This window comes from Impatiens glandulifera, chromosome 9 (assembly GCF_907164915.1).
Source record: "Impatiens glandulifera chromosome 9, dImpGla2.1, whole genome shotgun sequence".
NCBI classification, from domain to species: Eukaryota; Viridiplantae; Streptophyta; class Magnoliopsida; order Ericales; family Balsaminaceae; genus Impatiens; species Impatiens glandulifera.
The window spans coordinates 37,756,136-37,777,696 of NC_061870.1; the positions used below are offsets into that span (position 1 = coordinate 37,756,136).

Genomic DNA, 21,561 nt, shown 5'->3' on the forward strand with positions numbered 1-21,561 from the left:
TTTATTTATTATTATTAATTAATTTTATATTTAAATATATATAATTTTTAAAATAACTAGTTATAAAATAATTAATTATAACTATTAAATAATAATAATATATAACTAATATTTTTTTTTCAAATTAAACTAATATACAAATAACTATGCATGCAAGCGAGGTAGTTTGTTATCTTTTTTATTAATGGACTCAATTTAAAAAAGGCCCAAGCCCGCTCTTTTGGTGTTTATGTGGGTCGCGAAAGAAGAGTAAATAAAAGAAAAAAAAGAAAGAAAGAAAGAGGGGATTTCGGCGGCCGAAAAAAGATAGAAATAATAGGAGCTCCGTTCCCGCTTCAGGCGGCCGTGACAGAGAATTCCTTTCCTTTGCTTTCCTTCGCAGAGTAGCATTAGCGGCTTTCCAAGTTGAAGACCAGACTCCTGCAATCAATTTATCCAAAATCTCTTTTAAAATTTTCTGATTCATATATTGTACACTGTCAACACTCAACCATCAACAACAATGTCAATTAACCTAAACAACAGGTTCGTTCATCTTACTCCGTCCCCCTATTTCACCTTCCTTTTATGAAACTATCAATGTTACCTATCACTCTCGCATGAGAAGTTGATGCATTATATTCAGATTGAGTTATGATCAACTGATTATCAACATGTATAAGTAGAATTCGGATCAAAACTCTTTTTTTTTTAGATAACAACATTGTTATTGAGCTATATTGTATTTGGCAGTTCGAATACAATTACAGATGATAGCAATATTATCATCTTGCCTCCCAGGAAAAAGAATAAAGCCCAGAAAAAGGTATCTGTAGAAAATAGTGAACCCTTAATCCAATTATATATGATAAAATATGGCAATTGTTAATTTTTTAAAATGCCTAACAGGTCGATGATAGGGACAAAGTTAAATTGAGTAAATCTCAGATAAGAAAGCTGAAGAAGCTACAGGTCTGCACTTTACCTTCGCCTATACAATATGTAATACGTTCTGTTTCTTGTGAAATCAAGCTTTTATATTGACTTGTTTTTTAAATAATAAGGAGGAGAAAGAGAAAGAGTCTCTCTTGCAAGAAAGCATGCAAACCTTAGAGTAAGTTTACTTATTTCTTTTGTGGGACACTTGCTTTCTCCTATCACTGTTCGTCTTTTCATTGTGATATTGGTTTCTGCTATCGTGGTGTGATCTTTTGTTAGGAAATACAAGATTCAGGATGATGTGTACTCACTTCTGTCTTCGTCGCGAAATATTGGTCAGGTTTGTGCAGAATCTTATCAATACAAGAAACCTGAAATTGCATTATTGCTAGCTTTGTTTATGGATGCTGTCTTTGTTCTTTAGATAGAATCTGTTAAAGAAAAACGTAGGAAATCAGTGCAATTCTCTAAAATGGGGCTAGTACAAGTATTTGCTGCCAGTCCTTCCAAGGAAAAGAGCATTGGTGTCTCCATAGAGGATGAAAATGAATATGCAGAACCAATTGTGGAAGAGGATGAAAATGAATATGCACAACCAATTGTGGAAGAGGAAGAAGAAAAAACGGTTATGCCTATTCTGTTGAGCTCATCGAAAGAGTCATCTGTTGAATGTGCTGTAATTGAGGAGATTGAGATGGCTGTAACAGTCCAGGGAGTTGATACTGTGAAGACAGAAATACCTGAGCAAGAAGACATAGCTAACCAACCAATGGATGTGGAATTAGACATAGTGCAGAAGAAAGATACAAGGGATATTACAATTAGTTCTGAACCGAGGGTTCCAAGAATCCCAGTTGTAGTGTTTGTAGCAAGACCAAAAGAGGTAGAAGAGAAAAGAAAAGATCTTCCTGTGGTGATGATGGAACAAGAGATAATGGAAGCTATAAATGAGCATTCTGTTGTTATTGTTTGTGGTGAAACTGGTAGTGGCAAGACTACCCAAGTTCCACAGGTTAGGGTTGGTAGTTTTATTTTATCGATTTACTCTGCTGCCTATGATAGTAACTTATTTTTTTTTTTAATTTTTTCTGTTTCAGTTTCTTTATGAGGCTGGATATGGTTCGAACAGGCATGATGTGTGTGGTGTTATTGGTGTAACACAGCCACGACGTGTTGCTGTCCGTGCAACTGCCCAACGGGTAGCTTTTGAACTTGGTGTCAAGCTAGGAAAAGAGGTTGGTTATCAAGTTAGGCATGAGAAGAAACTTGGTGACAGTTGCCGCATCAAGTTTATGACTGATGGTATATTGCTGAAAGAAGTGCAGGTATACATTTACTTTCCCTTCCTTTTTAGTATCACTTTTTTGAAAATCATGTTCTATTTTTATTTAATAAATGAAAAACCAGTGGCACCTTACAGAATAAAGGAAAAGAAAAAAAGGATACCCAACAAACTGAGTTTCTCAAAGGATTCCTATATGTTTGAAATATAGTTTTGAATTCAAATTGGCATGTTTGGTGTGATGTAACTGATTTTCTTGTGGCTTCGTATCTTGCATTTTCTTTCCATTCTCACTTTTGCAGTTTTCTGATGCAGAATGACATCTTATTGAAGAAGTATTCAGTTATAATTTTGGACGAGGCTCATGAACGGAGCTTGAATACCGACATACTTATCGGAATGCTTTCTCGTATCATACAACTGCGCCAGGTTTAATTTGCACTTTTCTAAACTCTTGAAAAAGGAAAATGAAGATGCTTAGTTTGTTGACTGTTAGAACTGTATAACTTTACAGAGTTTATACAAGGAGCAACAACAGAAGATCTTCTCAGGAGAAATAATAAGTTCTGAGAATCAAATATCTCCTTTGAAACTAGTGCTGATGAGTGCCACCTTACGAGAGGAGGATTTCAGTTCCGAAGGAAGGATATTTAGTAGATCCCCACCTAAAATAGATGTTCAAGCTAGACAATATCCAGTAACTATACATTTCTCTAGGAGATCTGAGTTAGTAGATTACATCGGGGCAGCATATAAGAAGGTTCTGGCAATACACAAGAAGCTACCACCAGGTGGCATACTCGTCTTTGTTACTGGACGAGCAGAAGTGGAGCATTTATGTAAGATTTTGCGGACAGCGTCTAAGAAAATTCTCAAACGTGAGGGTGGTTCAACTGCTGCTGACAGCCTCACTAAGGAAAACGATGAAGCAGATGAGCCAGATGAATACGAAATAAGTGATAGATTTGGTTTCGATGAAGATTGTGATGATTTAGATGCTAATGAGTCTAAAATATCTGATTATGATGATACAGATAGTGAGGTAGAAGACATTGATACTTTACATGGGGATGAGACCCTTGCTTCACTGAAGGCTGCTTTTGAAGCATTAGCTGGAAATACTACAATATCTCCAGATTCGACTGACGAGAAGATAAAGGTTATTCCGGAAGGTTCCGTTGAAAAAAAAAAAGTTGTTGGGGGAATGCATATTCTACCTTTATATGCGATGCTTCGTGAGTCATCTCAGAGTCGTGTATTTGAGGAGGTTAAGGAAGGTGAACGCTTGGTTGTGGTGGCTACTAATGTGGCTGAAACCTCTTTGACAATTCCAGGCATAAAGTATGTGGTTGACACTGGAAGAGAAAAGGTCAAGAATTATAACCCTTTGAATGGAATGGAAACGTATGATATACAGTGGATAAGTAAGGCGTCTGCTTCACAGCGTGCAGGGAGAGCTGGTAGAACAGAGGCCGGTCATTGTTATCGTCTCTATTCTTCCGCACTCTTTTGTAATCATTTTCCCGAATATTCAAATCCTCAGATTTCAAAAGTGCCAGTTGATGGTGTTGTTCTCGTCATGAAATCCATGGGTATCAGTGAGGTAATGATTAATTTTTCAGTAATAAAGCAACTATTTTTTATTTTGTTTGAACTTAACAAATTTCTTGTATCTCCAAATCCAGGTTTCAAATTTCCCGTTTCCTACACCTCCTCCACTTTCCGCCTTGAGAGAAGCTGAGCTTAGCTTGACAATTCTTGAAGCACTTGATGGAAAAGGTAAACTTACATCAATGGGGAAAGCTATGGCTCAGTATCCTATGAGTCCTCGTCACTCGCGAATGCTTCTCACGGTTATCCAAATCATGAAAAGAAAACAATTTTCCAGAGCCAGGCTAGTTTTGGGATACGCAGTTGCCGCAGCTGCAGGTTTGAGTTTGCAGAATCCATTCATTATGCATTTTGAAGGAACAAATCAGGATAACAACCCTAAAGATTCTTCCGCCAAGGGAGAAAAGTCAAGAAAAAAGAAGCTAAAAGAATCCATCAAGGCTTCACGTGCAAAATTTGCAAATCCGAGCAGCGATGCTCTAACCATAGCTTACGCTCTGCAGCGTTACGAGCTATCCGGGAATCGTGTAGAGTTTTGTGAAGAAAATTCGTTGCATCTGAGGACGATGCAGGAAATGTCGAGTCTGAGGCAGCAGTTACTCAATCTATTGTTCACCAAAAAGCATTCTACTGAAGAATTCTCATGGAATGATGGGACCATCGATGATGTGGATCGAGCTTGGAAAGTTCCTTTCGATAAGTGCCCACTAAAATCGAATGAAGAAGAGCTCTTAGGTCAAGCTATATGTGCAGGTTGGGCCGATAGAGTTGCTAGACGTGTAAGAGTGGTTTCTGGATCCGAGGCAGACAGGAAAATCCGTGCAGTTAGATATCAAGCTTGTAAGGTAGAAGAAACTGTTTTTCTTCACGGTTGGTCATCTGTTTCAAAATTGGCTCCTGAATTCTTAGTCTACAACGAGCTACTGCATACCAACCGACCTTATATACATGGAGCGACAAGTGTGAAACCGGATTGGCTCGTTAAATACGCCTCCTATTTTTCTACATTCCCAGCCCCGTCTGAAGATTCATTACCTTACTATAATCCTGTGGCTGATGAAGTCTATTATTGGGTCAATCCAATATTTGGCCCTTATAGATGGGAGCTTCCGTTATATTGTTCGCCAATAAAAGATGATGAAACACGAGTTCGTGCGTTTGCTTTCTGTTTAATGGAAGGTCATGTTTTGCCATGCATGAGATTGGTTAGGGAGTTTATGGCTACAAAACCGGCTAACATTTTGAAGGCAGAAGGTTTGGGGCTTAAGCGGATTGGGGTTCTTCTAAATAAGTTGAGGAGCAAGAGGAGAACTATCGATAGCTGCGCAAAATTGAGGCGGGCGTGGGATGAGAATCCGAGAGAATTATATTCGGAAATTCTGGGATGGTTTCAAGAAGGGTTTCAAGATCAGTTTGAAGTTGTTTGGACTAAAATGCTACATGAAGCTTCCTTAAACGCAAGAGAACGATTTCCAAAGAGGGCGAGGAGAGTTTGATGATGCAAATTATGTGGGCTAACTACTAGTCGCTATGAGCCTGACTTCAATTTTGGCACCAAATTTTCCATTTATTTGTTTTGTTGTAAAACATTGTGAAACTATTTAATTATTATGAAATATTGCTAAGTTAAGTTAGAAAGTGAAACATAAAAGAAAAACAATTATTGATTATTTTCATGGTTAAAGAGATGTTATTTTTTTATTTATTTGAAAATGGTTTATTTTTTAAGAATGAATAATGAAATCAGAGACAGCAACTTCAAGCTTTCAACAGCTTGGAGCACAGATAAATTTGTCAAAATGATTGAAATGTAATATTTCAATAATAATTGAAATAATTTTTAAATAATATAATTTATTATTTTTAAATAAATTGTTTTTTTTTTTGTTAATTTACTTAAATTTTATAACAAAATAATTTTAATATGATATTTTTGAACTTTATATACATTATATTTTAAGTTTTAATAATTATATTATTTAAAATTATATAATATAATTACAATAATAATATGACAATTTAATTGGCGAGTCATAAATTATTTTAAGTTCTGATATGACAATTTTTAAAAATTTCTTGAATTCTAATATTATTTAAATACTATATCTATATATAAATAATATACTCTTAAACAAATTATGTCTATATATATATAAATAATATTTATAAAATAGTTAGTATATAAAAATTCAAAATACTATATAAATTTAAAATAACATATTACAAATATTTTATTTTAAATTATTATAATTTCAAGTATGTTTCTAATAAAAAAAATACCTGACCAAACTTAATATATTAGATTGAAGTATGATTCCAATAAAAATAAATATAATTGGAAAGTCTTAATGTAACACTGCAAATAATTTTAATAATTCAACTAAAATAATTATTAAACTAATTTTCAAAAAACAAATTACTTAATCAATTGATCAAAATCTTATAAACCACATTTTCAGCATTTTTAGCAACAAACAAACATCATAACATTAAAGTTGAGGTATAAAATCTTTTGCATCCTACACCCGAACTACAATGTTTCAGCAGTATTCATGACTAAAAGGGAATAAAAAAGCAGTAACAAAATAAACAGTTTTAGAAATAACAAGAAGATATTGCATTCTCAAACCAAATTAAATTTTCACTTCTTTGATTTCTTCTTGGATACCCTGTGCATGACAAAAGAATCAAAATTAATTAATCTAGCTAGATTAATACAATTACATGTTTTAAAAGAGACGAGTAATTGAGAAATTACTGAGTAGCTGGTGCAACAGCAGCAGCAACTTCTGGCTGTGCTACTTTCTCTACAGGTCCCTGAGATTATTAAGATCAGACTCAAGATTAGTTCATTTTGAACTAAGACAAACAGTAAAAGATATATTAACAGCAAAGTAATTAATTCCTCACCTGAGCCAAGCGCTCTTCTCTTCTAGCAAACTTCCTTTCCCTGCTAGCCTTGTTCTTTGCTCGCTTAGCCTCGAACTGATCAGACAATGTCTTCTCTCTTGCTTTCTCTGCCTTTGATTTGTGGATGCTTTCCATAAGAACTCTTTTGTTCTTGAAGACATTACCCTTAACTTTCATGTACATATCATGATACATGTGCTTGTCAATCTTCTTGGCTTCCCTGTACTTACGGAGCAAACGCCTCAAAACGCGCAACCTTCTCATCCATAATACCTTTGTGGGCAACCTAGCTTCCCTGGTACCCTTGCGCTTACCTTAAATCCATCATACACAATGTTAAACACTAATTTACCTAGGTTTATTCATTATACACAATTGTGTCTCATCATGGTCTAAAAAAAGAATATATAATATTCCATATCAAGCAAAACATTGACAAGATCTCATCTGTTAAAAAGTACCATATCCAGCATGACGCCCCTTTCTCTTGGCTTCCTTCATTCTTCGTGCGCGAGATCTTGAGTGGATCTTAGTTGGCTTTCTGATGATAAAACCATCCTTCACTAGCTTCCTTATGTTTTGCCCTGCAAGAAAATGATAAAAAAAACACAAAATTGAATACTTAATCCATCTCTATAAAAATGATAGATACACATCACCAAATTGAAGTGCACAAATCAATGTCAGGGTGTAAAATTTCATAAAAACAGTAGTTCAACTCAATTATCAAACAATCATTACATTAGTTGGAATATAAGATATAGTTATGCCAACAAAAAATCAACTACATAGTAAATGTAAAAGGGATAAGCAAAATGAACTATAGGTCCCAGAAAGAACTCATTTCCCAAAATTAATTTATGTTCAACAATAATATAACAGACCGATTTTCAATTCTAAACTAAAAAACAAAATTATTGTTCAGGTAGTATAGGAGCTCATAACAACTAAACTGCAATTAGATTGTAAGAATCATAAACTGATCAATTCTCATTTCAAAGATACTGCACAGATTGTAGAGAAACAAATCTTAAAATAGACCTTAAAACCTAAAAACAATTCAATTTCCTATTAGATTAGAGCTACAAGACAAAATTCATTTGAGAAATAGGTACAAATATATAAACAAACCAATTCAATCATGTCAACAATCATGCAACCGGCGGAATCTAAGCAGACTTATTTGAAAAAATCGAACCTTTCAAGCCATTAAAGAAAGGGAAATAAATCAATAGGCCATAGCTAGACGGGAATCGGGAAAGAGGAATAACTTAATGAGAGATGAAAAGGGAGTGGATAGAACTACGTACGAGAGTTGGCCATGGAAATATCGTTAACCTCATTTGGATCGAGCCAAACTTTGCCTTTTCCACACTTGAGAACGCTAGCAGCGAGCCGCTTCTGAAGCTTCAACGACACCATTTCTGATCCCCTTCGTTTCTCTCCCTCTGCGCCTGTAAGGGAGTTGCTAATATAAAAGGGTTAAACAAGTTCTTGAGATATTTTATTTTATAGCTCATTTTTTGCCCTAGGTTTTTTTGCAGGCCTTGTATTACTCTTTTTAATGGGCCTAACTAAACTAGCCCAATGTTTATTATATACTCTTAAAAATGTTTATACAAAACAACTATCAAATTTTTATATTTAAAAATAATTAACTTATCAAATAATAAATACAAAGTGTTAATAAGTATATATTCATAACATGAATTCCATCAACAATCGGATATTTTTATAATATATTTATATTAGCTTCACAAATAAATAATTATTTAGCACTTAAAAAATTATCATGTTAACCATGAACATTTTATTTAGATTATATAATTTTGTTTAATTATAAGATTATATAATTTAAACGTGATATTATAAGTTACAAAGTTATAATTATATTACATGATAACATAAGTATAGACTCATTAGGTAGTTTAAATATATAAAAAATCTTACTTAATATTTTTCATTAAAACTTTACTAAATTTCTATAAAAAAAAAATATTTTTATATATATTTATTATACATGAATTCTTATTTAAATTTGTAAGTTTAATTATAAAAAATCTAAAATTATATAATGTACGTGTATAGTATTACAATGATAAGAGCTTAAGTATTTATCAATTTTACTCATTAATATTTTAATAGTTAAATATTGGTTCTTCGATCTCATAATATAGTATTAGAAATTTGAATATTTGGAAAAATATAGTTAACTAGTTTAGAGAGAGTATTAGAATTTTTCCAATTACAATAATTATTGATATAAAGAGATTAATATCTCTCTAATTATCACTCCATGTAACCACTATCGGGGAAGTGACGTGGTGTTTACGATCAACCCATGTCAGCTTACCGGCGGACACATATTCTGTAGAATCAGGCAGTGCTGTTCCTTGCGCCGCCACCCGAACAACGTAAGATAGCTTTTGTCCCATCCTTTTGAATTTCAACACCCGCGGTAGGACCGTAACCCTTGTGCCTTTTGGTGCAGTTACCATTACTTTGTAGACTCCACGTCCATACCCTACGTGGGTTGCCGTCCTCTTAGCCTCAAGCTGGCCGCCGGTCGTTGTCCGGTTAAGCGCCACCATAATCGCCGGATAATTCAAATTCCATGGCTTCTCTGTATTTCCTCTACATTTAAATTGCATCTGACGGCTAACACGATGGATCATATCCTCAGTGTACCCGGAAGCGCACATGAAGTTCGAATAGTCATCCACGGACATGTCGTAGACCAGACCTGGATCAACAGCTTTCTCCGGGTCCACGTGTCCTGCTCCCGTGGCCCATACATTTGCTTGACTGTTCAAATTCTCGTCTAACAGATTTTGGTCATTAGCGTAGTGTGTATAAGCAGTTGTCATGAGTGCAGATCGAATCATAGCCGGCGACCAGTCAGGATTAGCGCCTTTTAAAAGTGCGGCCAGGCCTGATACGTGAGGACAAGACATCGACGTGCCGGAAATTATGTTAAATTTAGAACGGCGAGTGTCGATCGGAAGTTCAGTTGGCGATACACTCTCTGGCCATGCCGCTAATATGTTGACACCAGGCGCGATTACGTCCGGTTTCAAGACGTAGATAGACTCTGCGTTTGGACCTCTGGACGAAAATGAAGCAACCACCGGGGCCGGCTTTATGCCAACTTCAGTCCCGCGAAATTTCATGGAAACTTTGGGGTTTGAATCAGAGTTCATGTAATCGTGAAGTTTAATTCCGGCTGATGCGGTTATCGCTAATGCGGGTAACAAGTGAGCATCTGCGAGTAACCCTTCGCCGCCCTCTTCCGCCGTGTTTTCGATTACCATTCCGATGCCACCGGCTTTTTTAACTACAGCCCCTTTAGCAGCCCGTCCACTGTATCCTCTTTTGCAAACCACAATCTTGCCATGTACAACCTTCTCATCTAATGTCCCACTGATGCAGTATGAGGCCAGCTTTTTCGGGTATTCCCCTGGAATAAGGGAGGCGTCTCCACCCAAAATAATTGGATGAAATGTATTTTTAGAAAACGGCTTCCCTGTGTAGATAGATGAGCCGGTGATAATCGACCCATCCCCGAGTATAAGATCAACTGGAAATGTCCGATCGATTGTGCTCGCTCCGATGGTCGTTATCCAAGGAGCTACATTTGTCACCGACATTGGTCTGGGTCCACTATTTCCAGCCGAGGCGGAAATAAAAACGCCTTTGTTTACAGCTCCGAACGATCCGATCGCAATTGGGTCCATAAAGTATGGAACCGAACCCGATCCACCCAGAGAGATCGACATAACATTGACACCATCGCGAACGGCCATGTCCAACGCAGCTAAAACGTCGGACGACATACATCCTCTGCTCCAACATACTTTGTAAACCGCAACTCTGGCTTTCGGCGCGATTCCCGTGGCCGTGCCCTTGGCGAATCCGAAAAAGGATGAATTAGTGATTGGCCTTCCGGCAGCTGTTGACGCCGTGTGTGTTCCATGTCCTTCTGTATCCCTTGGAGATTTAACATCAGAGTTTTTGTGTCCATAATTCGCCCTATATCCGTTGGAAAAAACTCTGGCTCCGATTAACTTCTTATTACAGTGGTTCTTCGTGAAACTATCTCCATTCTCGCAACTTCCCTTCCAATGGGATGGAATTGGTCCCATCCCATTGTCGTTGAAACTACTAGATTCTGGGAATATTCCAGTATCGAAGAATCCAATCACTACGTTAGAGCCGCCGTTGGATTTCTTGAGCAGACTTATCGGATTCCTCGTAGTCAATCCGAGGAACTCCGGCGTTCGAGTTGTATGGATTTGGTAGACTATGTCCGGTATGATGCCCAAGACTTCCCTTTTCCTAGACAAATCTTGAACCTGCTCTTCTGTCAGTTTAGCAGAGAATCCATTGAAGACAGTTGTGTAAAGATGAATGAACTCCACAGAAGAAGAAGTATTTGACAACGTAGAAGTAGTGGAAATGGACGAAGAGCTCAGGGTATTAAGCATCGAGTTATACCAAGCATCTACATCGTTGAAGACAGAAGGTTTATGGTCATTTTGAATCTGAACAATGTATGTCTGTGTTTTCTGTCCAAGAATAGCATAAGATAGAGAAAGAAAAGAAACAAGACGAAGAACAAGAATGGAAGTCATTTGAAAATCAAATCAAGGAGTTTGTTTATTCATTAGCACTCAATTGTGTGTCAATTTATAATGGCAGGATGAGTAACGGACGAGGGAGGATATGTAAGTTAAAGTAATATTACAGATGATGGAGATAGAATTTTAGAAACGGTGGTGGATTATAATAACATGCATGGGTACTGCTGTTTTCAAATAAAACTTTTGTTTTTATGTATAATCTGCAATTTACAAATGGAAAGATCAACTTTAAAGCTTGCAACTTTGCTTTGTGTGTAGAGAAAGGCAATTTAGAAAAAATAAACGTAAAAAGCATATTCAACTTATTTAAGAAAAACCTCTTTTTTTCTTTTTTCCTTATTTTCTTTTCTTTTTATATAATATATCATTAATTTAGTCTAACCCACTGAGGAAAAGAATACTTTAAAAAAAATCTTGATTAAAGGATCACCAAAGATCTCATTTTCGATCTCATTAACAACTAAGGCTAAATTAATATGGATTTATCCTAACTTTTTAAAGGGATTAAAAAAAATAACATATTTTTGTCTGTTGTTAATTGTAGATTTGTATTTTTGGATTAGATTTTTCAATTTTAAATATGTGGTGTTATGTGTGCTTTATTTGTTGATATATGTTAACTAACTTTTTTTTATAATAATAAAGTTGTATGGGAATCTCCATGGAGGACATGAATGTTTGTTTTATTTTACATAATGTGAACTTCATGATTCCATTTTTTTCCTAAATATATGTTAATAAAAAAATAATAGTCTGATTTTTTTTTGCAAAGTGGTTTAATAATTGTTCGCTTTCCATTCCATGGAGAAGTTCTAAGTAAAAAAAATGAAATGACAATAAGTAAATAAAATACAGAGAAAATATAGAAAACACAAAATTTTAGAGGCAAAGGTCCAAATAAGCAATAGAAAATATAAAGCAAAACAAACACGGCACTACTAGAAAATATGTTAAAAGCATTCATTGAGCATAAAAGTTGAACTCATCTACATTGAAACTAACTTATTTCTTTTTCGAGTTCACAACCATATTACAATGGTTAGTTATTAGGAACTTTCGCTTTCACATTAAAAGAAAATCTGACAAATGTTATTCGTCGAGAATACTGTTGTTGAGTACTCTTATTATTCATATAAATAATATTACTTTAAAAACAAACATAGCGTCGTGCAATAAGCGCCGTCAATATTGTCTGATTTCATGACCTATATTGGCATGCAATCTAATAAAGATGTATTTATTAAGATGATTCAATTATGAAATATTTCAAAGAAAACATCGAGTTAATCTTTGATGCATGTTATGAATTGTGATTGTCTAAGCAATTGATTTGTTTAGGCTGCTCTGTTTTCAATCCAAGGGGAGGAACATCCTCAATACCCCCATTAACTTCAATATCAAATATGTAGACTAGATAGCATTTTTAAATTTATGAAAGATCACTAAAATCTCTGTAAAACCCATCAATAATGAATGGCCTTTTCCAAAGAACCTAATTAATTCTCATCTTGAGAAGTAACACAACTAGAGGTACCTTACATAAAAGACAAACAGCCTCCCTCAAAGGGGAATATATACATGAACACAGACCATTTTTATATCTTACATATTGTGGAGACTAAAAGAGCAGGAACATTATTGTGTTGACAAGCTTGGTCTACAATATTTCACATCATCTTATTAGTACCGACTTAAGTCATAATATATAACATATGATCATAAGTTTCCTAAACCATGAATCCTAATTATATCTTCAAGCCTTGGATTTTGGTGGACGAAACACGACAAAGTGTATACCTCCGGCTCGTTTGGCCGCCTCCCTGTCTATGATGAAGTTGACTTTGGCTTTTGGCTTGACTCTTGCAGCTTCTGCTTGTCGTGCCTTCTCAGCTTGAAGATGCATCTCAATCATCTCAAACCCTTCTTTCGCGATCTTTTCCAGATCATCACCCGCCCGACGAGGTGCCATTTTTATTTTTGCTTACTTATGACCTGCCTAACTGTGTTTTCATTGAATCCTATATATACATTTCATAAACCATATAGACAGAGACAGAAACAGATTGATAGATTCTTGATAAGCAAGTGCTGTGTTTCACATGTCTACTTTTTCGGGTTCTTACATATCCCCCATATATTCCAATCACTTAAATAATTATTTTTGTTCCTCTTTCGGTTCTTTTAGTCAATAAAGCTATGGCTAGGGGCTAGCTAGGTTGTTTCCTAATCAATATTCTTATTCTCATCTAAATAATTATTTGTCACCCCGTCAACTTTAATTAATAGAGTGTGTTTTAAGTTTGTGGTTTGACCCAATGTTAAAATCGGACATCGTTTAAGGAATAGATCCAACTTCCTTTTGAATGTTTAGAAATTCTTTCCTTAATTGCAATTCTTGAATGAAAACATTGGCTTAGGATCCAACGGTCCTTGTACCTTTCAGGCTTGGTGCGATCTTGATCTCCCGGTTTGATCTCATTCAACTGACCATACGAGGATTAATCATGTGTGTCCATTTAAATCTGATCGGACGTCCATCATTAAACAATGTTTTGGTGATCGGAACATTGCTTTCTCTCTCTCTCTCTCACCTCCTCCTTAGCTTCTTCTGTCTTCTTCCTCGTCCTTTTCTCTGTATCTAGCCGCCCTCTTCTCCTTCTCGATCACCATCTTTTTCTAAACGCAATCTCACCTTGTCACTGGTCTCAAGATGGGTTCAATCACCAAACATCCAGCGGTGCCAAGATGATCGCCTTGTCTCCTTCTTCCCGACGACGACGACACTGCTGCAGATCGAGGCGGATAGATTGAACCCAAAAGAAGACGATCATTTGGATATTTCCACAAATTATTTCAAGATCTAATCTTTTCGGCAATTTTGGCACTTTTTCTCAGGGGATTTATCGACGATCTGATCTGACTCTTTCCTTATTCTCAGCACTAAGGTTACCGACCCTTTTCAAACCCACAGATTGATAAACTAGTTTCTTGCTTTCTGTCTATTTGCAACTCTTGTAACACTTGAAAATAGTTTTTTTTTTTATTTATTTACTAAGTATAAATAGACTTTACAATGTAATTCTTTCATTACTTGGGAATACAATTTTCGAACCCAAGATCTTGAATCTTTACAAATTCTTTTTTGCCTTGTAGCATTATTTTGATTGAATATAATTCTTGGTACATCCAGAGCTGATGCATTCACTCTGAAGTAGCTTGAATTTGAGCTGCCATAACACAAAGATTTGTGGGTTTTCAGACTTGGTTCTATGTAGTTTCCACCTACATACAAATACAAATCATCTTTGTTTGTCTTTGTTATTTTTTTATATATGCAGAATTATTGAAACTTTGATATTATGCAGCAAGCACACAATGACTTCAATTTTGGCCAAGGGGGGTAGCTGCAGCAACAATCAAGTCTTTCCTTTGATGTCAAACCAAGAAAACGGAACAAGGAATAAGAGAAAATTTCAGCCTGATACTTCTTCTGGGGACCTGAATAAGGTAGTATCTGTATCTGATTGGCCAAGTTATGAGTTCTCAGCTAACAAAATCGAGAAAACCCAAAACCATGGACAAGGCAATGTATGTGCTGGGTGTGGCATTATGCATGACCATTCAGATGCTAAATTAAACCTTGCATTGTCTACTGCAGTTGGATCATTTCAGGTTGGTCCAAGCCGACCCCGAGAGGAAATAGATGCATATGATGAGTTCCGTGATATAACTGATTGGAGTGATCTTACAGAATCGCAACTGGAAGAGCTTGTCTTAATGAACCTCGACACCATGTTCAAGAGTGCAATCAAGAAAATAATGGCTTTTGGTTACAACAAAGAAGTTTCTACTAAAGCTGTATTAAGGTCGGGCATCTTATATGGATGTAAAGACCCTGTCTCAAATATAGTTGATAATGCTATAACATTCATTAGAAATGGACAAGTCATTGATCCAACTATAGAGCACTACTTTGATTGTTTGCAACAAATGGAGAAGTATACATTGGTTGAACTGGTCTGTATCTTACGTGATATCAAACATTTGAACAGCACTGGGAATGCCTTGTGGTGCTTGTTAATTTGTGACATGAATGTTACGCAGGCTTGTGCAATGGATGTTGATGCATCGAATAGTTTAGTCACTCACGTTGAACCAAATCAAAGTGACTCTTCTCCTCCTATTCAGGCTCAATTGGGAAGTGAACTCGCAGTAGGCTCAGAATGTTGTTTATCAAAAAAATCCTCTAACAAGAATCCATCACTTGTTGCCAATGGTACCTGTCAGTGTGAACCCAACATCACATGTTCAACTCCTATAGCAGATAATTATCAGCCGGACTTTGTAACACCTAAGAGTTCGTTTGTTTTAAATGGAAGGAATGACAATAAGACTCCAGCTTTTGATGACATCGATAAATCCTTTGTTTCTGGCAATACAGCCTATTGTCATGCTCCTGGTCAGAAGTCTGCAACTAGTAGTAGAAAAACTTCGGGCATTTCTAAGAGAGACCATATACTTCGGCAAAAATCACTTCATATGGAGAAAAATGGCCGTCCGTATAGCTCTAAAGGGAGCAGCGGTTCAAGGAAAGTATATGGTTTTGGAGGTTCGATTTTGGACAAGAAAGTGAAGCCAGTGTTAGATTCTATGTCTCATAACCTGAAACATGCATCATTAAATGCAAGCAAGAATGCCCCTCAGGATAACAAACCCCATAACTTATCTGCAACATTTAATAACCCGGAAGCTGTTAAAGTCGTTTCCACCTCATATAGTAGTACCAATATACCACTGATTGCACCTTTAACTTCCAGTAGCGTATCTTCTTTACCTTTAGCCAACACAGAGCTTTCACTTTCATTTCCTTCGGGAAACTATTCACATGGAAATGGAAATTCTGGGATGCCAAATGATCAGAGTATCAACAACTGGATAGCACAAAGCAAGAAGGATGATATGATTTTGAAGTTGGTTCCAAAAGTCAGGGAACTGCAAAATCAGCTCCAGGAATGGACAGAATGGGCCAATCAGAAAGTTATGCAGGTAACTCGTAGATTGAGTAAAGATAAAGCAGAGATCAAAACACTAAGACAAGATAGAGAAGAAGTGGAAAGAATTAAGAAAGAGACTCAAACTTTGGAGGAAAACACAATGAAGAAGCTCCCTGAGATGGAGAAAGCATTGGGAAAAGCTGGTGGACAGGTAGAGAAAGCTAATGCTTCTGTTCGGAGACTTGAAATGGAAAATGCAGTTTTGAGGCAAAACCTGGAGGCTGCTAAACTGCAAGTTGCCGAATCTACTACTACCTATATGGAGGTATTAAAGAGGGAGAAGAAGTCGCTGCAAAAATTTCAAACACGTGGGAAGGAAAATACCTTGTTTCATGAAGAACTTACATCTGATAAGCACATGTTGGCTCAACTTCAACAAAAAATCGAACAAGCTAAAGATGTTAAAGAGAAACTTGAGGTATGTATGTTTGTCTGTATGGTTCTATCATATATTTCTTATTTGACTATATCACAAATTTATAAAGCACATTTGAGAAAGAAATTTGAGTTTTATCCTAATATTTCTGTTTGTGTTTTGATTTCTCATGAATGTTTAGTGTTTCCACGTTAGGGTCGTGGAACTAGAGAATTCTTTTACATCCTATGAAAATGTCCACCTAGAATAGATTGAAGTGGTAAGAGTCTTTTAACTTAAGAGGTTGAGATCTCAAATATCTTGATTGAAGCTGGGGGCCATAGCATTGGGATGCTGCTGGTCTATAAAATAAGTGCTGGTGTTTTCTTTGGATACATGATTGACTGAATTCGCGGATGATTTTGTCCCATAATTTGATTGTAATAGTTAGAAATAAAATACTACAGGAAAGATGGAAACGGGAAGAGAAGGCAAAGGAAGAATTACAGTGTCATGTGAATTCAATTAGAAAAGAAAGAGAGGAAGCAGGAAGGTCGTATAGATTGAAGGAAGATGACATTAAAGTGAAAATAGCTTGTAGTATGCAAAAGTACAAAGAAGATGTGGCGGGACTTGAGAAAGGAATATCAGAACTGAGGTTAAAGAGTGATTCATCAAAAATAGAAGCTTTAAGAAGGGGCATAGATGGAAGTAAGTCAGTAGTTTCTAAGGAAGAATTGGAAATGGTGGATTTGTTGTCGGGAATAGGGAGGATGCATTTGCAGGAACTGGATGATCGAGAGGAGGATGAATACTGTGTGAAACGGGAGAGAGAATGCGTAATGTGCCTTTTCCAGGAAATGGTAGTGGTTTTTCTTCCATGTGCTCATCAAGTAGTGTGTGCTGCATGCAATGAACTCCACAAGAAACAAGGAATGACAGAATGCCCGTCCTGCAGGGCCTTCATCGAGCAACGTATTTATGTACGCTTTGCTCATACTTGAACTTATCACCATTCACTACACACCCTATTTTATATATTATATATATATATATAATGTTCATTTGGTTCTCTATGTTTGTGTGCTAAATAATGGCATTTTGATGAACAAGGATGAAAAGGGGAGTCTTTTCGAATAATTCAGATTGCTTCCCTTCATTCAAAACATTGTATGAATGTGTCATGATTGTTTTTGGCACACTCCAATTTGGACTATACTGGTTTCTTTAATAAAAAAAAATATACTATTGATATTGTTGCTAGCTGTGTCTCTCAATCTATAATTTGGTGCATTAAAAGTTGGTCTGAAAAGTCTGGTTATGTTCATTTATGTTCTCTTCTAAAAAACTCATGAAAATTTACATAGAACAGAAGAAACACGAGATGTTAGATGACAAGAAGAAAAAGACCATTTTCATGTTTGAAGATCAATTTCCTTAGTATTCTCACTTCCATTGTAACCTTCTGGTTTCTAAATGAATTGCAATACTCTTGGCCCAAAAATCAAAGAGAATTACAATAATGTTTTATAACTTCAATATTATCATACGACTGACTTGTTACAACTAACAAGATGAATGAAATTCACAGTTAGCCCAATGGAGGAGATGGTAAGGACTCCGATGGAATACTAGGTTTAGATCTTCTGTTTCTTCCCCTTTTCATAATCAACTCACCCGATTGTGCAGCAATATACCGGAATAGTAGGCATGAGGCATGACATAGACATCGAGTGTTTCCTTTGTCTGTTTTTAGCACCATTCCATCCATGTTATTAACCCCACTGCCTACTCCTCCGACCACCACCACATTCGTAGGAACCAACTAACACACACACACGCGAGCGAAACACACAGTTAAATAGATATATTAATTAGTCTGAAGAAAAATGAAACCAACAATCTGTGTTTTTCATACATCAGATAACTCTTTAATGTGCACAATGATAATCGTTATATCATCAGTCCGGTTTTCATTCTCCAACCATATTTTGCACGATTCTCCTGCTATGAATGAGCAAGCATCTCGAGAATCTGGGTATCTTGTCACCTAAAGTATCCAAATCCAAATAAAAACAAACATTAATGTATATAATGATGCTTTTTCCTAAAATGGAAACATAAATAAATTACTTACCAATTCAGAGACAATTTGACTGGATAAGAACTCAAACACACCATCACTTGCAATTACAAAGAACTGATGATTCGGTTTGAGTTCAATTACTGATACCTCAGGAACAGCAACTACCCCGATCTTCTCGGCTATACTATCCCCAACGCTACGAGTAAAAGCAGTCCCGGGAAACATCCCATTCTGTACCCACAACCTGGGAGGATCGCCGCCTTCTGTCTCTTCATCCCCCCACGTCTGAATATTCGGATCCTTTAGACCTTCCACTTGATCAACACTCAAAACCCTAGCACCACAGAGCTTCACCCTCTCACATTCGTCGTTGCGAAAAGGCGTCTGATCATGAGATAAATCTTCAGCCACAATTTCATCACTACCGTCTTCTTTCAAAGCGATCACAGCCCTCGAGTCACCCACATTCGCGACGTAAAGCGTATTACCGACGACTAGAACCGTGATTGCAGTCGTGCCACTCATCGTGTCGTCTATTTCGCTGCTGTGTAACTCGTCGTTCGTAGCTAGAAACGCAGAATTGAAAGCCTTAACCGGATCATCGAGTAATGTCTGATCATCGGACAGAATCTCAATTAATCTATCCTTAACGAAATTAGAACACTGCGTACCATATTGACCATGCCCATCAAACACACCGAAGAAATGAACATTTGGGTTACCTTGAATTTGAGTTCTGACGGAAAAGCAATCTTGATTATCCTTATCCGGCGTTTCTGGGTAGTAACCTCTTTGTGTGAGAACAGAATATGCAAGCTTCAGTTTGTGTGAAGGAATAAGAGCATCATCCGAAAGGGTATCTTCAGATAAATGTTTACCTTGACTAGTAAATGTGTTCAGTTGGGCAGAGTCTCTGTCATCTCCTCCGTCTGAAGACTTTGGGTAATGGGTACAGCACTTTGCACAGACACAACCCATGTTTAAGATCAAAGCAAATTTCAGATGAATATCGTAATACTATTATCTATATAAATATAGCTGAAGAAAGTTTCCACATTAGGATTGAATGAGAACTCCATGGAGGAAGAAGAATTACAAGAAGAAGATTGTATTTGGAGAAGGAAGGAGGTGGCGATGATGATCAGCCATGAGAAGGAAAACCCAGAAAGCTAAGCCCCTCCTCTCCTCTCCTCTCCCCTCGAAAACCCAGAAAGAATTAAACTTGACCACGTTGTTGCTAATCATGAAAGTTATTCGTGAGTGGACTTTTTCATGGAAGGTTCAACGAGCGATTAGAACAACTCATTACACAACAATTGGAGAGAAGATCTGATTTGGTCCCAGAGATTTCGTAAAAGAGAAAAAGGGCAAGAAAGAAAGAAAGAAAGAAAGAAAGAAACCCTAAACCAGAGAAAACACAGAGACCTTTTTCACCCCCACGATCAAGCAGAGGTGCTTTTTTCCTTTCTTTCTAATCTTCATATATATTCATTCTTAAAGCTAATACCTTTTTTTTTCTATTTCTTAATAATAATAGATAATATAATAAATTTAGTTTTTTCTCAATGTAATATACATAACATAAAATGTAATAAAAAAGCTATATTCATTCGTACAATAATTATTACTACTTCATTTAATTAGCAAAAGAAAAAAATTTATAATGAATATTTTAAAGGCTTGTTTGATATAGAGACAAATTTTGTTTGATGAAATTGAATTTAAATAATCAAAATATACATAAATATTTATAAAATTTATAAAATTATAAAGAGGTGCACCGAATAAATTTAGATGGCAAGAATCCAAAAGGGAAAATAACAAAATACTTGGGATGAAAACACAATAAAAACAAGAAATAGTGTTTGGTTTCTGATTTTGCATTTTCTCCCTCTCTGTGTTATTTTCCTCTAAAATTATTATTCAATTTTTTTTATTTTTTTTCTTATTTCCATTGACTAATTGGGATATGCCACCCTAAGTAGTCACCTGATTCAGACAATAATGCTTAAAATATTTCCCTTTTTTCCTCTTACTTTTAAATTCACATTCAATAATAAATATAATATATATTTAATAAAATACTATTAAATTCACGTTCAATAATAAATATAATATATATTTAATAAAATACTATTTGTGTGTATTCTTAATCATTTTTTCTGATTATATATATTTAAATTGGCTTATTGGTTAAAAATGATGAAAATTGTTAAACGATAAAAACATGACATAAAATGAAAGAGAAAATAAATTATACGCATCGGTTGACTACAATCATTGAAAGTTCGATAATTTTTCTTGAATTAGATAGTCTACCAAAAAATAATTAGGATGATAACACAATTATGTATGCATGTTATATTAGTCGCATTAATTCAAAATTTTCAACAACTACCCAAAAACTCGGGTATAACCCAATGAATCTCAATGATAATTCACAAAAGACTCTAGATACTAGTCACCATCAACAATACAAAAATGAGTGAGTTGTCGATTCAACATTCTCGTGACACATGCATAACGACTAACCCCATATATATACAATAATAGAATAACTAATTGACTCGAAAATTTTCAAGAAGCACAATAAGATCTTCACACAAATTCATAGATTTTTCGAATTTAATCTTCAACATCGTTCATGATATAATGTCATTTCGAATAATCTTTAACGGCCTAATAACTTAATAAAATAAATACTC

At 35.7% G+C, this 21,561-nt stretch overlaps 5 protein-coding genes across 6 annotated transcripts; 2 read left to right on the plus strand and 3 right to left on the minus strand.

Annotated features, from left to right (window-relative positions):
- The first annotated feature begins 287 nt into the window (after positions 1 to 287).
- Positions 288 to 5,459, plus strand: LOC124915148 (ATP-dependent RNA helicase DEAH13). Of its 2 annotated transcripts, none has more exons than XM_047455812.1 (10): positions 288 to 525; positions 733 to 805; positions 889 to 951; positions 1,044 to 1,093; positions 1,198 to 1,258; positions 1,343 to 1,930; positions 2,016 to 2,243; positions 2,516 to 2,629; positions 2,715 to 3,803; positions 3,886 to 5,459. In XM_047455812.1, exons 1-10 carry the CDS (start codon positions 503 to 505, stop codon positions 5,305 to 5,307), a joined length of 3,711 nt encoding a protein of 1,236 aa, XP_047311768.1. In that variant the 5' UTR covers positions 288 to 502; the 3' UTR covers positions 5,308 to 5,459. The 2 variants fall into 2 exon arrangements, with proteins under 2 accessions (XP_047311768.1, XP_047311769.1); XM_047455813.1 differs by having other exon boundaries at positions 1,047 to 1,093.
- Positions 5,460 to 6,242: 783 nt separating this feature from the next.
- Positions 6,243 to 8,191, minus strand: LOC124915149 (60S ribosomal protein L19-1). The gene is made up of 5 exons (XM_047455814.1): positions 8,032 to 8,191; positions 7,183 to 7,305; positions 6,722 to 7,035; positions 6,570 to 6,628; positions 6,243 to 6,480 (listed from the first exon to the last, which is right to left on the minus strand). The coding sequence occupies exons 1-5, from the start codon at positions 8,141 to 8,143 to the stop codon at positions 6,453 to 6,455; spliced, it is 636 nt and encodes a 211-aa protein (XP_047311770.1). The 5' UTR covers positions 8,144 to 8,191; the 3' UTR covers positions 6,243 to 6,452.
- Positions 8,192 to 9,003: 812 nt separating this feature from the next.
- On the minus strand, positions 9,004 to 11,352 carry LOC124916421 (subtilisin-like protease SBT1.5). Its single transcript, XM_047457135.1, has one exon. The coding sequence runs from the start codon at positions 11,350 to 11,352 to the stop codon at positions 9,004 to 9,006; it is 2,349 nt and encodes a 782-aa protein (XP_047313091.1).
- Positions 11,353 to 13,938: 2,586 nt separating this feature from the next.
- On the plus strand, positions 13,939 to 18,026 carry LOC124913783 (putative E3 ubiquitin-protein ligase RF298). The gene is made up of 3 exons (XM_047454199.1): positions 13,939 to 14,306; positions 14,727 to 16,833; positions 17,238 to 18,026. Exons 2-3 carry the CDS (start codon positions 14,737 to 14,739, stop codon positions 17,772 to 17,774), a joined length of 2,634 nt encoding a protein of 877 aa, XP_047310155.1. The 5' UTR covers positions 13,939 to 14,306; positions 14,727 to 14,736; the 3' UTR covers positions 17,775 to 18,026.
- A 223-nt stretch (positions 18,027 to 18,249) lies between these two features.
- On the minus strand, positions 18,250 to 20,300 carry LOC124916551 (probable protein phosphatase 2C 35). Its single transcript, XM_047457283.1, has 3 exons — positions 18,908 to 20,300; positions 18,689 to 18,820; positions 18,250 to 18,595 (listed from the first exon to the last, which is right to left on the minus strand). The coding sequence occupies exons 1-3, from the start codon at positions 19,832 to 19,834 to the stop codon at positions 18,362 to 18,364; spliced, it is 1,293 nt and encodes a 430-aa protein (XP_047313239.1). The 5' UTR covers positions 19,835 to 20,300; the 3' UTR covers positions 18,250 to 18,361.
- Positions 20,301 to 21,561: the final 1,261 nt, after the last annotated feature.

Coding starts and splice junctions, on each gene's coding strand:
- LOC124915148 (XM_047455812.1), top strand. CDS start 503: ATGTCAATTAACCTAAACAACAG. Junction 526..732: donor TCAATTAACCTAAACAACAG/GTTCGTTCATCT, acceptor TGTATTTGGCAG/TTCGAATACAATTACAGATG. Junction 3,804..3,885: donor AATCCATGGGTATCAGTGAG/GTAATGATTAAT, acceptor CTCCAAATCCAG/GTTTCAAATTTCCCGTTTCC.
- LOC124915149 (XM_047455814.1), bottom strand. CDS start 8,143: ATGGTGTCGTTGAAGCTTCAGAAGCGGCTCGCTGCTAGCGTTCTCAAG. Junction 7,036..7,182: donor GGGGCGTCATGCTGGATATG/GTACTTTTTAAC, acceptor GATGGATTTAAG/GTAAGCGCAAGGGTACCAGG. Junction 6,629..6,721: donor GAGAAGAGCGCTTGGCTCAG/GTGAGGAATTAA, acceptor TAATAATCTCAG/GGACCTGTAGAGAAAGTAGC.
- LOC124916421 (XM_047457135.1), bottom strand. CDS start 11,352: ATGACTTCCATTCTTGTTCTTCGTCTTGTTTCTTTTCTTTCTCTATCT.
- LOC124913783 (XM_047454199.1), top strand. CDS start 14,737: ATGACTTCAATTTTGGCCAAGGGGGGTAGCTGCAGCAACAATCAAGTC. Junction 16,834..17,237: donor ATGTTAAAGAGAAACTTGAG/GTATGTATGTTT, acceptor AAAATACTACAG/GAAAGATGGAAACGGGAAGA.
- LOC124916551 (XM_047457283.1), bottom strand. CDS start 19,834: ATGGGTTGTGTCTGTGCAAAGTGCTGTACCCATTACCCAAAGTCTTCA. Junction 18,821..18,907: donor GTCAAATTGTCTCTGAATTG/GTAAGTAATTTA, acceptor TGGATACTTTAG/GTGACAAGATACCCAGATTC. Junction 18,596..18,688: donor ACATTAAAGAGTTATCTGAT/GTATGAAAAACA, acceptor TGTGTGTGTTAG/TTGGTTCCTACGAATGTGGT.